Below are 16,390 nucleotides of genomic sequence, written 5' to 3'. Positions count from 1 at the left end.
CTCCTTAATATTTTTAAAATTATTATACAAATTATTCATTTATACCAGTATACACTGAATATAGGGCAGGTGTCATAAAATGTTGTTAAACACCAGTTCCAACAAATAATTCATAAATCGGTATTTAAGTTTTCAATATTTTTACATTTCAGCGATCGAGCAGCTGCTCCAGATTGATTATTTGTAGATACTAAGTGGGCCACGGGCAGCCTCCCACCCGGTTCGGGAGTAGCTTTTGTACATCCCATTGGTCCTGAGTCCATCTGCTACACACTAGGAAATTGAGAAATTACTTACCTGATAATTTTGTTTTCCTTAGTGTAGACAGATGGACTCAGTATCCCGCCCACGGCTACCTCAACATACAAAAATCTCGGTTGACAACTCCCGAGAGCAAGACAAGCACGGGTAAGCCAGATTTACCCCTAGTTAAGACACCCATAGTTACTGGGTGTCGGCATTTCTCAGTTGACGACACTGGTGGTCTCAAGCTACAATTAACGTTAACTAGTTCAAGTTAATCAAGTTATCCAAACACACATATATCCACTATTGCTTTTCGAGGGGAATACTGAAGAGCAGAGCTCCCTGCACAGGTATATGTAGTGCTGATGTCCGATTGAAATCTGACTCCATCTCCAACTGCTATCAGGAGCACACTATACCCATTGGTCCTGAGTCCATCTGTCTACACTAAGGAAAACTAAATTATCAGGTAATAATTTCTCCCAAAAAAAACAATTAATTCTTTAGACAAATAAGGTCAAAATAAGCCCTCACTTAAATTTTAAGATTAAATAAGATTCAAGTAAATTTAAGAAATATTTTATAATAACTTACAAAAAAAGATGCAAATGAGTCTACCAATGAGATTGGGGCTAAGTGCTATATGTATGAATATCTTCTTGTTGGGGGGTGGTTGTATGTTTGCACTTGATGCAAAATACTCCTAGCTCTCAAATAACAAATCCTATTTCTAGCTAGATTTGCAAACTTGGAAAAGCTGAAGCAAACGAGTTGCCAAAGTGGAGGTGGGATTACCCTAATATGTCCATGAATGATGTTAAAAAATATAGAGAATTGTAATCCCGCCTGCACTTTGACATACCTGTGGTGCTTTGGAGGAGTACGCTCTATAGGATGAAGACCATAATTTTGGAGTGGCAGGAAGTAATCTTGTAACTATTTTTTATTTTATTTATTTTATTTATTAACTTAACCTAGGACCTATTTTCCAGGTGAAGAGTTGTTCTCCGCCATGGTTGTATTTCCAAGTGTGTTTTCTAGGTGGGAAGGGATAGGACTGCTTCTCACAGGACAAGCAGGATGGTAGTCCTCACATATGGGTGACATCATCTGGATGGAGCCCAATCATGGAACACTTTTGTCAAAGTTTCTAGAACTTTGACTGGTACCTACTGGGTGATTATGTCACCCATTTGTGAGGACTAACATCCTGCTGTCCTGTGAGAACAGATAAGCAACTCTGCTTTATCTGAATTAGGGTACACAACTCTGGTTCTTGGCCACAAAGAGGTCAGGTTTTCAGGATAACCAAGCTATATAAATTAATCTCATTCTTAGACCAAATGAATACAAATATCGAATGAATATTCATTTTGGATATCCTGAAAACTAAAACCTGTCTTGGTCCTTGAGGACAAGAGTTGCATACTTCTAAACATGGCAAAACAACCTTACTACAGTGCAGCAAGTATTATTGAAGTGAAACTGTGCTGAAAATGCAGCATTACTAATAATGTCATGGGATACCAGTGAAATGAATGGAAACCACTATTTGAGAACTTGCAACTAGAAACTGTGATTGTTTTCTTTTTGTTTTGCAGAATACAGCAGAGGCGACATGGAAGAGTGAGAACATGGACACGGCATGTTGATATTTTTCAGAAAGATTTTATTTTTGTTCCCCTAAACGAAGCGTATGTAATAAATTTTCAAGTATGATCTTTGTTTAAGGTGTTAGATTATGTACTCCACTTGGATTAATACAAGTATAATGTCCTAAAGCAGTCCAGTAAGCTAGTGTGAAATATGGAGATTTTAAAATTCTTTAAAAAAAACAAACTATACCAGCATATACTTGGTGGTGATCTCTATATCTAGTTGTTTGATATTTCTAAAAGAACCAAGGTTATTTTAAATTTTGTGTGTTAGGAAAGAGCCAGCTTTGTGTAGTATTCCTGTTTCTCCAATCATTTATATTTTATAGATTACATATTTTTGGAGAAGTATTATGGAAGCTTTCATGCTTGAATCTGAAGTTAAGGCTAAAGAAATAAAATTCAAAAGCAGTAGTTCAAGACTGTTTCATGAACACTTCAGTTATGCCAGTTTGTAAAGCACAATTGACATAACTAAAGGCATTTCACATTGGATACATTTTTTCCATCATCCATGCATCTGCATTTGTGTCTCATGACAACCAGTTTGTCGTCCTGTCCCCTTCCCTGTTCCTATTTCTTTTCCTCCACCTCATTTCATTTTTTACATTAGTCTAGCTTACCTTTTATAAAGGCATCTTCAGCCTGTTACCTCCATCCTTTTTCTATCTTTCTTGATGTATTAATCTATGTAAAGTTCCTCTACATTCCTTTGTCTTTCTTGTTTTCTCAGCACCTTTACTTATTGTTACCCTGCAAGCATTTAACACAAAAACATAGACTATAACAGATAAGGACTGTAAGGCTAATTTAGTCTTCCCAATTTACTTCCTGTTCCAATACCATAGACTCCTGTTAATCTCCAATATGCCCTTTACTGCTTTGCAACTGAAGATCTTCTATGCTTATCCCATGCTTTCTTGAATTCTTACTGCTTTTATCTCCATCACTTTTTCCACTGACTTTCTCCTCTTTCAGGCCTATACAGTAAAGTGTGGCCGCGGTTACCCTGTTTCTAACCCGCTTTGTACCCACAATTTGGCCGCGTAAGTCTAACCCGCGATTCACTATCCGTTTTTACCAATCCTTACCGCTTCTTTAAATCGACACGTATCCTTTTCCGCTCGCGGCATGTATATGATATGTAAACGATCGGATTAGCTATTCCCTCCCATACAGTAGCGTGTGGCCCGATTATCGCCTTTTTAACCAACTGTTTTGCCGCGTCTTTAACCCACTAATTTACCGCCTACCCTGACCCTGGCATTAGAGGGATGTGACAGCAATAGGCAGGCTCCGGTCAAATAAGTGGGTGGGTTGGAGCAAGCGCGTAACATGGTGTGGCCTGGTTCTCCTACGCTCGGGCATCGGGGATTGCCAGTCCTCTCTCCCCCCCTCCCGAAGCAAGGCGCAGGGCGAAAATCGACTTGACATGTTATTAAAGCAAATAGAAATTGTAACAAAAGTAAACTTACTGCATGCTTCCAGCAGCCCCAGTCCTCTCTCCCCTCCTCCCGAGGCGCGCACCGCGGCTCCCCTATCTCCCGGGGGCAGCCGGCGGCGAAAGCGGCTTCCAGCAGCCCCGCCGGCGAAGGTGCATGAACGCACATCCAATTTGGGCGCTCAAGGCAGCGAAGGCGCATGAGTGCACGCCGTGACCTGAGCGCCTGGATGGACGTCCGAGGTCATGGCGTGCGCTCATGCGCCTTCGCTGCTTGAGTGCCCAAATTGGATGTGCGTTCATGCACCTTCGCCGGCGGGGCTGCTGGAAGCCGCTTTTGCCACCGGCTGCCCCCAGGAGGCAGGGGAGCCGCGGTGGGCGCCTCGGGAGGAGGGGAGAGAGGACTGGGGCTGCTGGAAGCATGCAGTAAGTTTACTTTTGTTATAATTTCTATTTGCTTTAATAACATGTCGAGTCTATTTTCGCCCTGCGCCTTGCTTCGGGAGGGGGGGAGAGAGGACTGGCAATCCCCGATGCCTGAGCGTAGGAGAACCATCCACTTCCTGGTACCTGTCATTTCAAATGACATTTGAAATGACAGGTACCAGCGCACCCAGGATACTCTATAGGCGCTGTATATCGCTCTATACAGTAAAATGGATTGCGCTTCATGGACGCTTCATGGGCGCGCTTTGGACGCGGCTTGCATTTGTGTCTAAATACTATTTCGAGCGGTATGTGATCCGAACTGTGCGTGCGGCAAACGAGCGGGCGCCCGGCACTGCCGCACTTTTTCTTACGCGCCCTTACTGTATCGGCCTGTTTGTTTTCTACTGCAACCCACTCTTGGCTCCTCATTTTTGTTGTGGTCTAACAATACTCTGCTCACTTTGTTAATCATTTTGACTTCCCTAGGCATAAATGTTAAAGAAAAAATGCACTCTTTAGTCCCCCCCCTACATGTTTTATCTGTACTAACTACTTTCCATATTTTCCAGCCTCTGTATTTCTTCCTGCCTTTCCTTCACGTGTCCTTCCTTCCCCACTGATTATTTTTCTTTCATAGACTAGTTTTACTGTCCTTCCCTGTTACCACTAGTTTTCTAAACCTTCTACCCTTGAGCCAATCTCACAAACTTTCAAACTTATGCTGTTCTCAAAATCCTATCATTGAATCCTTCTCAAGATTCCATCTTACACGCACTCACCACCAGCATCCTCGAGCACAGTCCATGTACATGTGCCAGCACCTGTGCTATCAGACATAGTGACACAAAGAAATAGTTTTGCAATAAATCTATTAATTTGTATTTTTTCCTTCACCAGAGATATTTTAGGATGATGATCTGTGGAACAGAACTGCATGTGTATGTATAGCATAGGTGTGTAGCTCCTTCTCTTAAGTGAAGAGGAAGTATGATCTAAAAGGAAGTGTAGTTCATGAAGATAAAAACTGGAATAGTGAGTTCTGTGAATATATGTACCTGAGAACGTAATTGGGGGAATCTGGGGGACATCAGGGAGTCTTGAATGAATATACGAATCTTGTGGAAAGGGTATATATGTGAGAAACAGTATTGGCCTTTAAGGCAATAGCTAGAGCAGATCCCAGCTCTGCAAGAAAAAGAAATACAAATTCTTTTCATAAGTCATTTGAGGGTAGGGTATATATATATGTGTGTGTGTGTATGTGGTGTGTATGGTAAGTCCAATGAAATTTAGTTTTATTTTCAGTAGAAGAGAAAATTCATCTTCTCATGTTGACTTGTTTTCAAGAAGGCTTGTCCTCTGATTTGATATAAGCACTTCTTGCTGTCATTTAGGGAAGTCTCTATAGTGTGGGCAGCCAGTATTATCTTCATGTACATTCTTTATGGTCATCTCAGCAGTTGTGACATGCTCAGTAGCATCTCTTCACAACTTTTCCAGTTCCTGGACATACCCAGATCAGTCCAGACCAGTGGGTTATGCACTCCCCCCAGCAGATGGAGGCAGAGAACAAACTTTGAAGCACTGCCTTATCCCAAGTGTGCCACCTGCAGCTCCTCAGTATTTCTCTGTCTCCAGCAGATGGTGGTTGTGCATCCTGCAGCTCTTACATGAGTTGGACTATGCTCCCCAAGATGCTAGGTTCCGATCACGGGCCATCCCTTGGGTGGAGCCAGACGATACCCCTGACTATAAGAGCCCGTGGATTTTGGGGTGTTGATAGCCAGGGGACTGGCTCCCTCTACATCCCGAAGCCCCCCTCCAGCGACTCAGAAAGGGAAGTACCCCTGTGGGGATTTTTATTTTCTAGTTTAAAAAAAAAAGTTTATCTTTAGGGGGTTTTTTTTTCTTCAAGGTTTGTTCTCTGCTTCAGGGCTTCCCGGAGGTATTTTGGTTGCAGGCAGTGCTGAGCCCAGCTGTCTTGCCGGTGAGACTGTCTCCTCAGCTGGGGGGGAGGGGCATCCAATCCTGCTGAGGCTGTCTCGGGTCGGAGAAGCAACTTCCCTGCCCTTCCTAGCTATTTCTGAGGCAGAGCAGGGAGTGTTCGGTGCTAGAAATGGGGTTTTTTTTTTCCTTCTATTCCTTCCTCCTCCGTGGAACGTGAGCCCGGGCTATTTTTGGCGCAGGTGCCATTTTATTTTTTCGCAGCTCCCGTGTGATTGCTCAGCGCTGCTATTTTTTTCCCCTGGGACTTCAGGGGACGAGTTTAAACAGCGAAGATGGGCTGAAACGGCTGTTTTACAGCCCTATAAGGCCTGTGATTTTGCATTGACAGCTGGATGCCCTACTGTTGTGTACCTCCTGTGCAGTTGCGGGGCAGGGGGCCTCTTATTTTATTTATTTATTTATTTTGAATTTTTATATACCGAAGTTCTTGTTGGGAAACAAATCAATCCGGTTTACATGGAACATCAAAATGCCTGAGGCCTAGAATCAGTGCCCATGGCTTTACAAGAAACAGATTAGACAGAACGATTCCATAGAACAGTAATATGGTAACTCTCTCTGGGTTTTGAGACAAACCCGAGACTTTAAATATAATGATTAAAACATATTAATTAAAAATTAAAAATTAGAAATCCCTAATAGATACAAATTAATTAACAAAACAAATACAAATTAAAATTAAAAATAATTAGTTAAAAAGCAAATAAATACAAAATAAATATAGTTGTACATAAATTATAAAGAGAAGGCAATTTGTTTAACATTGTCATTTGGACGACGAAATCCGGAGGCAGCAAGTGACCGGGCAGTAAAATAAGTAGTAAGAAGTAAGAAGTCGAATGATGGGTGGTGATGGAGAGAAAACTGAGTGGAGTGAGTTACTTATGTGTCTGTGAAAGCTTGGCTAAAGAGCCAGGTTTTTAACTTTTTTTAGAAGACTAGATGGCTAGGTTCAAGTCGTAAGTCTGGGGGGAGAGTGTTCCATTGGTGGGGTCCAGCAGCAGATAGAGCTCGTTTCCTTCGTGATGTTTTGGCGGATGGGGCATACAGTGTACCTTTTGTATGCGCTTCTGATGGGTCTGGAGGAGATGTGGGGTCGAAGTTGTGTCCTTAAATTGATGGGCGAGATGCTGTGAATTGATTTGTGAATGATGGTTAGAACTTTGAAAAGGATCCTGTATTTGATGGGTAGCCAGTGTAGGTTGCGGAGAATGGGTGTGATATGTTCTCTTTTGTTAGTTAGTAAGAATTCTGGCAGCGGCATTCTGGACTATCTGTAGGGGTTTGATGGAGTTGAAAGGGAGTCCGAGTAAGAGAGAGTTGCAATAGTCTGACGGCTAGTAAGCCTAAGAAAAGAGCTAGTACCAAACCTGGGGGTAAAGGAAGATCCCCATGGGCGAGCCCTCATTCTATGGACCAGGAAAAGAGAACGGAAGGACAATATTTCCGATTCTAGGGGTGTCGAGTGTGGGCCCGGGGGATTTTCCCCGGAATTTGCGCTACCTTTGCACCAGGCCTTTCTGGCTAGGAAAATATCCAAGAAAAGGCACCAGGGGGATGCTGGGGGTCTGGCTATCCATCCCAGGGACCCCAAATCCTTCCCCTCCAGTACCCGGGACTTCCAGGGGCCGGGATAATGAGGGGAGAGCAGCGGACTCCCTGGCTGGGAACTCTCTCTGCGCCTCAGGGGGATGCTGTTACTAACCAGGACCCAGATACGGGGGAGGACATGCTGGACACCACAGGGAGGGGGGACAAATCCTGGGTGGCTCGTCTGTTAAAGCAGGAGGAATTGCGTCCTTTGTTTTCACTGGGTCTCACATTGTCCCAGGAAAATTCTAACAATGAAGGGCTCAACCCTGTTGTGGATGGACTTCGAGGGCCACCCTACGGTTTTTCCTATTCTGGAGAAAATTCAGAAGCTAATTAGCCGGGAATGGAATTCCCTGGAGATTGGTCTCAAAAGGGGTCGGACCAGGAAGAATAGGCAAACCTGTACACCATAAAATCCCTTCAAAGTATTCAAAATTAAACTCCGAGCTCTGCTAGAAAGGCTAGATAAATACAAATCCAATATGGTCAAAAATCTGGTCTTGGAATGGATTGATGATCAAGCTGCTAAAGATTCCCTTAACATCATGTTATAAATTGTATTCTCACAAGACAAGCAGGTTGGTAGTCCTGACATATAGGTGACATCATCAGGATGGAGCCCAATCACGGAACACTTTTGTCAAAGTTTCTAGAACTTTGACTGGCACCTACTGGGCATGCCCAGCATAGCACCAACCCTGCATCCAGCAGGGGTCCCCCTTCAGTCTTCTTTTTTCCACGCAGCAGTAGCCATGCGGGTTAAGGAGCTCTCTTGAGATTCCTGACAGGAATTTTCCTCATGGAACTTCTTAAAAAATTTTCACTCCATAGGGGTTCCCCTATCGATATCCATACCCTGTGGTCGAAAGGTAAGATGTTACCCTTGTTGTGGTCGATTCCCATCGAGTTTTTCCTTCGGTGGCCTACTGGCCATCGACCGCACCGCGGCTAAATTTTTGTCGGAGTCATAGCATCGGTTTTTCATCGGTGCCCCGACTGTACTCAAACAATGTCCATCACTGACCCTCACGGGGTCTGTATTATGTGTCTGTGGTCCGACCACGATGTCCTAACTTGCACCAAATGTGCCCAAATGACACAGAAGGGTCATAAGGCTCATTTAGGGAAAATGGAGTTTCTCTTTCAATTAAAAACCCCGACTCCATCGATAGCTTCGATGTCGTCTGAGCTGGTACCATCAACCTCTTGCCAGCACCAGGACACCGCTACTGCCTGACCAGCATTGACTATTCCAAAGGTGTCTATTCTCTCCTTGCCGCCTCAAGAAAAGGACAAAGGGGATCACCGTGAAAAGCGTCGACACCGCCATCGGAAGGCTCAGTCCGCCGATCCAGGCAAGTCCTCTGCATCGGCGTCGATAGAGCCACCGATAAAGAAGCCCCATACAGAAAAGCTCCGATTCTATTATCGTCGGATGATGAGGAATCACCGATACCCGTTCCACCATCTGGGATCTTACCACAGACTCATCCATCGATTATCACCGGTTCCTTCGGTGCCTCCATCGATACCGTCTGTGCTGCCATCGATGCCTCCATCAATGCCCTCTGTGCCTCCTCCGATGCCACTGATGCCCAGGCCTGGTCCTTCAGGATTAGCACCTTTTCTCCCTACTGGAGACTCACTAAGTGCTGGAGATCAACTTTGATCCCTGGATAGATGATACTTCCCAGGGTACAGATGATCTACCATCAGAGCCCTCCCCCCCCCCCCCCCCCCCCCACATGAAAAACGACGCTCTCCATCAGAGGATCTGTCTTTCATTAATTTCATCAAGGAAATGTCTGAAACCATTCCTTTCCAACTCCAAACAGAAGAGGACTCTCAGTACAAGATGCTGGAAGTACTCCAGTTTCCTGATGCTCCCAAGGAAGTCATGTCTATTCCTATTCATGAAATCCTGCTTGATCTCCTGAAGAGAAACTGGGAACACCCAGGTTCCGTTCCACCTGTCAACCGCAGGATAGATGCCACCTATCTTGTGCAGTCAGCTCCTGGGTTCCAGAAGCCTCAGTTGGATCATCACTCTGTGGTTGTTGAATCAGCCCAGAAGAAGGCACGATGTTTGTGCCATTCCTCCATACCTTCAGGGAAGGAACAGAAATCACTGGATACTTTTGGCAGGCGAGTCTTCCATGGCTCAATGCTCATCCCGCATTGCCTCTTACCAGTTATACATGACACAGTATAACAGAGACCTTTTTAAGAGGATCCAGGATTTCTCGGACTCTTTATCAGAGCAACTCCAGACTCAACTTCATGCTCTGGCTCAAAAAGGTCTGGATGCTGGAAAGCACGAAGTCCGCGCTGCGTATGATATCTTCGACACATCCTCCAGAGTGTCTGCAGAGGGGATCAGTGCAAGAAGATGGGCCTGGCTAAAATCTTCAGACTTAAGACCAGAAGTCCAAGACAGGTTAGCAGATCTACCCTGTGTAGGAGGTGATCTTTTTGGGGAAAAGATCCAAGAGACCGTGGCGCAGTTGAAAGACCACCATGAGACACTGCGCCAGCTTTCCTCTGTGCCGTCTGAGTTCCCTTCTGTCCCTAAGAGAACTTTCAGATGTGACTCGAAGCGGCCTACCTACAAGCCAAGAAAGTTTTATCCTCCGGCTTTTAGAGGACGCCCTTCCAGACCTTACCAAAAAGGTCAATCCAGACAGTCTCAGCCTCAAGTCTCAGCCAGATTGTCAACCTGGACCAGCATCCGGATTTTGACTCCTAATTAGAGAGTGTAAGCCAACTTCCTCTTCCATCCATACCAGTTGGCGGTTGACTCCTCCACTTCAACGGCGCTTGGCAGTCAGTCACCACAGACCAGTGGGTACACGCAGTAGTCACTCAGTTACTACCTAAATTTCCTGACTGTTCCAGTGGACTCTCCACCTCGGCTGACATGGAAGACGTCCGACCACTCTCCTTGCTCAAACAGGAGGTCGCATCCCTCCTCAAATCTCGAGCAATAGAGCCAGTGCCCCTTTCTCAGCAGGGACAGGGGTTTTATTCCCGGTATTTTCTAATACCAAAAAAGTCAGGTGGCGTACGCCCGATACTGGACCTCCGCGCCCTAAAGAAATTCTTGCAGAGAGAAAAATTCAAAATGGTAACCTTGGGCTCTCTACTATCTTTGCTACAAAGAGGAGATTGGCTATGCTCTCTAGATCTCCAAGATGCTTACACACACATATCAATTACTCCATCTCATCGCAAGTACCTGCGATTCCTGTCAGCCCTCACCATTTCCAGTACCATGTACTACCATTCGGCCTAGTGTCCACCCCACGAGTGTTCACCAAGTGCCTGGTGGCAGCCTTCCTCAGGAATCATGGTGTGCACGTCTACCTTTATCTCGACGATTGGTTGATAAGGGCTCTGACTCAGCAGGGCACATTAATCTCCCTGCGTCTTACTATCCACACCCTGATCATCTAGGGTTTCTGATAAACTATCCCAAATCTAAGATAGTTCCATCCCAAACCCTATCCTTTATAGGGGCCGCCCTAAACACTACAGGCAAAAGCCTTTCTCCCCCAGGATCGCGCTTTCACCATAGCATCTCTGGCATATCACCTACAGACTTGAGTGTCTTCAATTGCTCATCACGTCCTAATACTGCTGGGTCACATGGCAGCCTCGGTGCATGTCACTCCAATGGCTCGCCTAGCTATGAGGGTGATGCAATGGATCTTAAAAGGCCAGTGGATTCAAGCTGGTCAGCCAGTGTCCAGCATTATCCAGGTTACCAAACAGCTCCATCTGTGGTGGATGCACCACTCCAACCTCATTCAAGGCCTTCCATTTCAAGCTTCAGATCCTAAAATTGCCTTAACAGATGCATCCAACCTTGGGTGGGGTGCACATGTAGGCAATCAGCAGACTCAGGGAACCTGGTCTCCACAGGAAGCCAAACACCAGATAAATTTCCTGGAGCTACGGGCGATCAGATATGCCCTCAAAGCTTTTCAGGATTGCCTATCAAACAGTCATCCTGATTCAAACCAACAATCAGGTTGCGTTGTGGTACGTCAACAAACAAGGGGGAATGGGCTTCTACCTTCTGTGTCAGGAAGCTGCACAGATATGGGCATGGGCCCTTTCCCACTCAATGTACCTCAAAGCAACCTACTTGCTGGGAGTGGACAATATTTTGACAGTCAAGCTGAGTCGCACTTTCCATCCGCATGAGTAGTCTCTCAATCCCACAATAGCGGACACCATATTTCAACGCTGGGGTTACCCTTACATAGACCTCTTTGCGTTGGTCCACAACCACAAAGTGGACAACTTCTGCTCCCTCATTTGCAGTCACCTCTCGTGACCAAGAGATGCCTTCACCCTCTCCTGGACCAGCGGTCTCCTTTATGCGTACCCTCCACTTCCTCTCATTTCAAAGACTCTCGTGAAGCTCCGGCAGGACAAGGGATTAATATGACAGCTCCCTACTGGCCATACCAGGTGTGGTTTCCAATCCTCCAGGACCTTTCAGTACGCCGGCACATTCCTCTGGGAAAGGATCCCCTTCTAATTACTCAGAACGAAGGGTACCTGCGTCACCCCAACCTCCAGGCTCTGTCAGCCTGGATGTTGAAAGGTTAATACTACAACCTTTTAACCTTTCAGAGTCTCTATCCCGAGTCCTGGTGGCTTCACGAAAGCCTTCAACGAGAAGATCTTATCACTAAATGGAAGAGGTTTGCAGTCTGGTGCACTTCCATGTCCATAGACCCCTTCACTTGTTCCACTGCGAAGTTCCTAGACTATCTCTGGCACCTATCAGAGTTAGGCCTAAAAGCTTCCTCTATCAGGGTGCATGTTAGTGCAGTGTCTGCGTACCATAAGGGTATAGGAGATGTCTCCATCTCAACCCAATCCTCAGTGTCATGTTTCATGAGAGGCTTGCTCCATTTAAAACCTCCACTGTGCCCTCCTGTCCCTGCTTTGACCTTAATGTTAGAACATAAGAACATAAGAAAATGCCATACTGGGTCAGACCAAGGGTCCATCAAGCCCAGCATCCTGTTTCCAACAGTGGCCAATCCAGGCCATAAGAACCTGGCAAGTACCCAAAAACTAAGTCCATTCCATGTAACCATTGCTAATGGCAGTGGCTATTCTCTAAGTGAACTTAATAGCAGGTAATGGACTTCTCCTCCAAGAACTTATCCAATCCTTTTTTAAACACAGCTATACTAACTGCACTAACCACATTCGCTGGCAACAAATTCCAGAGTTTAATTGTGCGTTGAGTAAAAAAGAACTTTCTCCGATTAGTTTTAAATGTGCCCCATGCTAACTTCATGGAGTGCCCCCTAGTCTTTCTACTATCCGAAAGAGTAAATAACCGATTCACATCTACCCGTTCTAGACCTCTCATGATTTTAAACACCTCTATCATATCCCCCCTCAGTTGTCTCTTCTCCAAGCTGAAAAGTCCTAACCTCTTTAGTCTTTCCTCATAGGGGAGTTGTTCCATTCCCCTTATCATTTTGGTAGCCCTTCTCTGTACCTTCTCCAGAATTGTACACAGTATTCAAGGTGCGGTCTCACCATGGAGCGATACAGAGGCATTATGACATTTTCCGTTTTATTCACCATTCCTTTTCTAATAATTCCCAACATTCTGTTTGCTTTTTTGACTGCCGCAGCACACTGCACTGACGATTTCAGTGTGTTATCCACTATGACACCTAGATCTCTTTCTTGGGTTGTAGCACCTAATATGGAACCCAACATTGTGTAATTATGTTTTGGGACGGCTCATGAAACCTCCGTTTGAGCCTCTCCACTCCTGTGATCTACTCTATCTTGCCTGGAAGGTAGTTTTTCTCCTTGCAATTACGTCCACTCGCAGAGTTAGTGAGTTGCAGGCGCTAGTTACCTACCTGCATTACACTAAAATTGTGCATGACAGGGTAGTGCTCCGCACTCACCCTAAATTCTTACCTAAGGTAGTGTCGGAATTCCATATTAACCAATCTATTATCCTACCTACCTTTTTTCCCAGGCCCCATACAAATCCAGGAGATCAGGCTTTGCATTCCTTAGATTGTAAGCGTGCCCTAGCTTTCTATCTAGAGCGCACGTCAGTCCACAGGAAATCCACTCAGTTGTTCGTGTCTTTTGATGCTATCAAACTTGGAAATCCTGTGGGAAAGCAAACCACCTCCTCCTGGTTGGCGGACTGCATTTCCTTTTGCTACCAGCAAGCAGGCATTCCGCTACAAGATGTCATCCATATGTAAGGACTAACATCCTGCTGTCCTGTGAGAACACCTGTTACAGGTAAGCAACTCTGCTTTCCTCCACTGCCAGAAAGAGGGTGGGTTAACTTCCTTCCAAACCAACAAGATAGATCGCTTACCATGGGCAAGGAATTTACTAACCAAAATCCGCTCACTATTTTTCCTAATATATTTGGGTAAGCTCACATCAAATAATGAGTTCAGGCACTAAAGGAATGTTACAATCCAACAAATTGCTAATATAAGTAATGATCCACTTCCAAAATTAAGAAATTACCAGGCAGCACCAAAAGGCATGAGAGAGAGTCCCTCGTCAAGGAGCACTTTGAACAAACCTCTGTAGTGGCAAGCTGAGCGCTTAAAGCCAATATTTGGGAAGAAAATGCTCTATGTAAAAATTTCAACTGCATTTCCCATAAATAGCTGTTTGAAGACAGATGTTTTACCTTCCCAAAACTTGTAAGTAAAGATTGACTAGTTAATTAAAACCCACCATCTGAATGCTACCGATCCGAAAGAACAGTAACCCAGTCCTCAGTCTCCAACTTCTGCCATGTCTTTTGAATCTGGGAAAGAGGAGATGATGTTACACAGTGTATTCTCCTTACATTTTTGACGGTATTTAGTTGAATTCATTCTTCCTTCTATCTACACACTTTTTCCTGTGCCACTGGCTGCCACTCAACCCCAAAACATAAAGCTTCACCTCTGTGTTTAACAGTTGGAAAAATAATCTGTTTAAATGGTTCACCCTTTTCCTCCAAATGTGTCTTGTGTGATTGTTGCCCAAAAGTTCAATTTTTGTTTCATCAGTCCAAAGCACTTTGAAAAAGTTTTAAGTTTATCAAGGTTTTGCTTTGTGTAATTCAGAATATGACTTTTGTGAGAAGATTCTAGGAGTGGAGGAGTAGCCTAGTGGTTAGAGTAGTGTGCTTTGAACCAGGGAAACCAGAGTTCAAATCCCACTGCTCCTCTTTGTGACCTTGGGCAAGTCACTTTATCCGTTGTTGCCTCAGGTACAAACTTACGGGCTGATTTACTAAAGTGAGCTACCACATTACCATACATTATTAATGAATATGCCCCATTACTCATAGTAATTCAGTACCACACTTTAGTGAATCAGCCTCTTTGAAGTTCCAAAAAGTGGAATATAAATCTTTTCCTGCTGAGAACTCTCCCATGTAGATCACCATTGTGTAAGCAGTTCTGTACTCTGCATCTGTGGACATCTACTCCAGTGTTGGGTAAACTTTAAAGAAAGTTGTTCACAGTGAGTTATGGCTTCTGCTGATCTGAACATTTTTTGGACGGTTCTATTGGATTTTTTTCTTGATCTTCCATATCTTGCCTTGACTTCAACAGTTCCATGTAATATCCATTCCCTGTACGTACCCGGATCAGTCCAGACTCCTGGGTTTTGCCTCCTAGCAGATGGAGACAGAGAAGTTTTAAAACAAGCTCTGCCTTATATCCTAAGGTGCCACCTACAGTCCGGCAGTATTTCTCTGTCTCCAGCAGATGGTGGAGGTGCAAAGCCTACAGCCTGTGCTGATTGCTTAGGGTTTCATAGGATTTTAGTCAGAGTTAGAGAGTTGTCCTTTAAAATTATACTTCAATTGAAAAAAAAAAAGATGATAACAGTTTTTGTCTTCAGCATCCCTGCGGGTTTGTGAGGTCCTGAGGGGACCATCCCCCACTGGTTTTGAGGCAGCTGCAGCACAGGATCGAGGGCCCTATTGCTTCCATCTAGCAGTTCTGGGTGTGATACTGGGGAGCCCGGTTCACTCCACCCAGCCAGATCAGGACCTTGGACCACTGCCGGGCAAGTGTTAAAACCTTTTTTTTTTTTTTTTTTTTTTTTTTTTTAATTTCGAACATTTGTTCCTTGCTAATTCGGGGTTTGCGGCGCTACAGCTCTCTCTTCCCTCCCTGTCTCAAAACGATTTATTGCCTTTGTTCCTCTTTTTAGTTTCTTTTGAAGTTGTCGCCGCTCCTGCTCTCTGCCCAATGCCGCGGTCATCAGCGTGCCGCATGTGCACCTTTCCCGGGACGGTCTTTGCACGGTGTGCCTCCCCAGGGGGGATCCTCTGGTGCCCCAAAAATTGTGAAGAAGTCTAGCCGAACTCCTACGGGGGTAGGTGCATCGCAGTTGGCTGCGGCTGATCCGTTCCCGCTAAGTGTGGGAACAGAAGCCATTTTAGATTCTTTCAGGGCAGCGACTCGTGCAGCAGTGGGGGAGGGGATTCTGCCGCCTCCTCTCTCACCTCAGCAAAGGTTTCCCGGGGGGAGCGAACCTTTACAGCATGCCTTGGCTGCAACGGAGGATAGCCCCGAGGGGGCTTCAGACTTCTCTTCCTCTTTCTCTTCGGAGTTTATTTTACTACTCCACAAGGTTTTTAAAGCCAGGAAGTCAGGGAAGCAGCAGGCTGGAAGCAAACCTTCCTCAATTGGTCCACAGTCAAATCCAAGGAAGTGGTCCAAGCCTAAAGGGTGCTCCGGGTCATTAAAAGCTAAGTGCCCATTATGAACAGGCCCCCCCCCCCAGACTGATACAGATTCCTCTTGGCAGGATTCTGACCCAGGGGACCAGGACCTACAGGCCAAGCCCCCGCAGGGGGTGGATGCAGACTCTGATCATCATCCGCAGGACACAAGTAGGGGCTCACATATTGTGGAAGGCGATGACCCCAAGGTGGGCCACCTCTTTAGGAAGGAGCAGTTAGGTCCACTTAACCCCGCTATTCTCGGGGAGC

At 45.3% G+C, this 16,390-nt stretch overlaps 1 protein-coding gene across 14 annotated transcripts in view; it reads left to right on the top strand.

Moving 5' to 3' along the window:
- The window catches only part of SENP6 (SUMO specific peptidase 6), a 448,534-nt gene that overhangs the window by 316,097 nt on the left and 116,047 nt on the right, over positions 1–16,390 (top strand). For all 14 annotated transcript variants that reach the window (XM_029595592.1, XM_029595591.1, XM_029595594.1 and 11 more), the window contains one exon: positions 1,848–1,940. In XM_029595592.1, the coding sequence (XP_029451452.1) occupies positions 1,848–1,940 (93 nt within the window). The remainder of the gene's footprint in view (positions 1–1,847; positions 1,941–16,390) is intronic.

The sequence above is a fragment of the Rhinatrema bivittatum genome, chromosome 3 (genome assembly GCF_901001135.1).
Source record: "Rhinatrema bivittatum chromosome 3, aRhiBiv1.1, whole genome shotgun sequence".
Lineage (NCBI taxonomy): Eukaryota > Metazoa > Chordata > Amphibia > Gymnophiona > Rhinatrematidae > Rhinatrema > Rhinatrema bivittatum.
The sequence above is the reverse complement of the archived record's forward strand: the minus strand, read 5'-3'. Positions and strand labels throughout refer to the sequence as shown.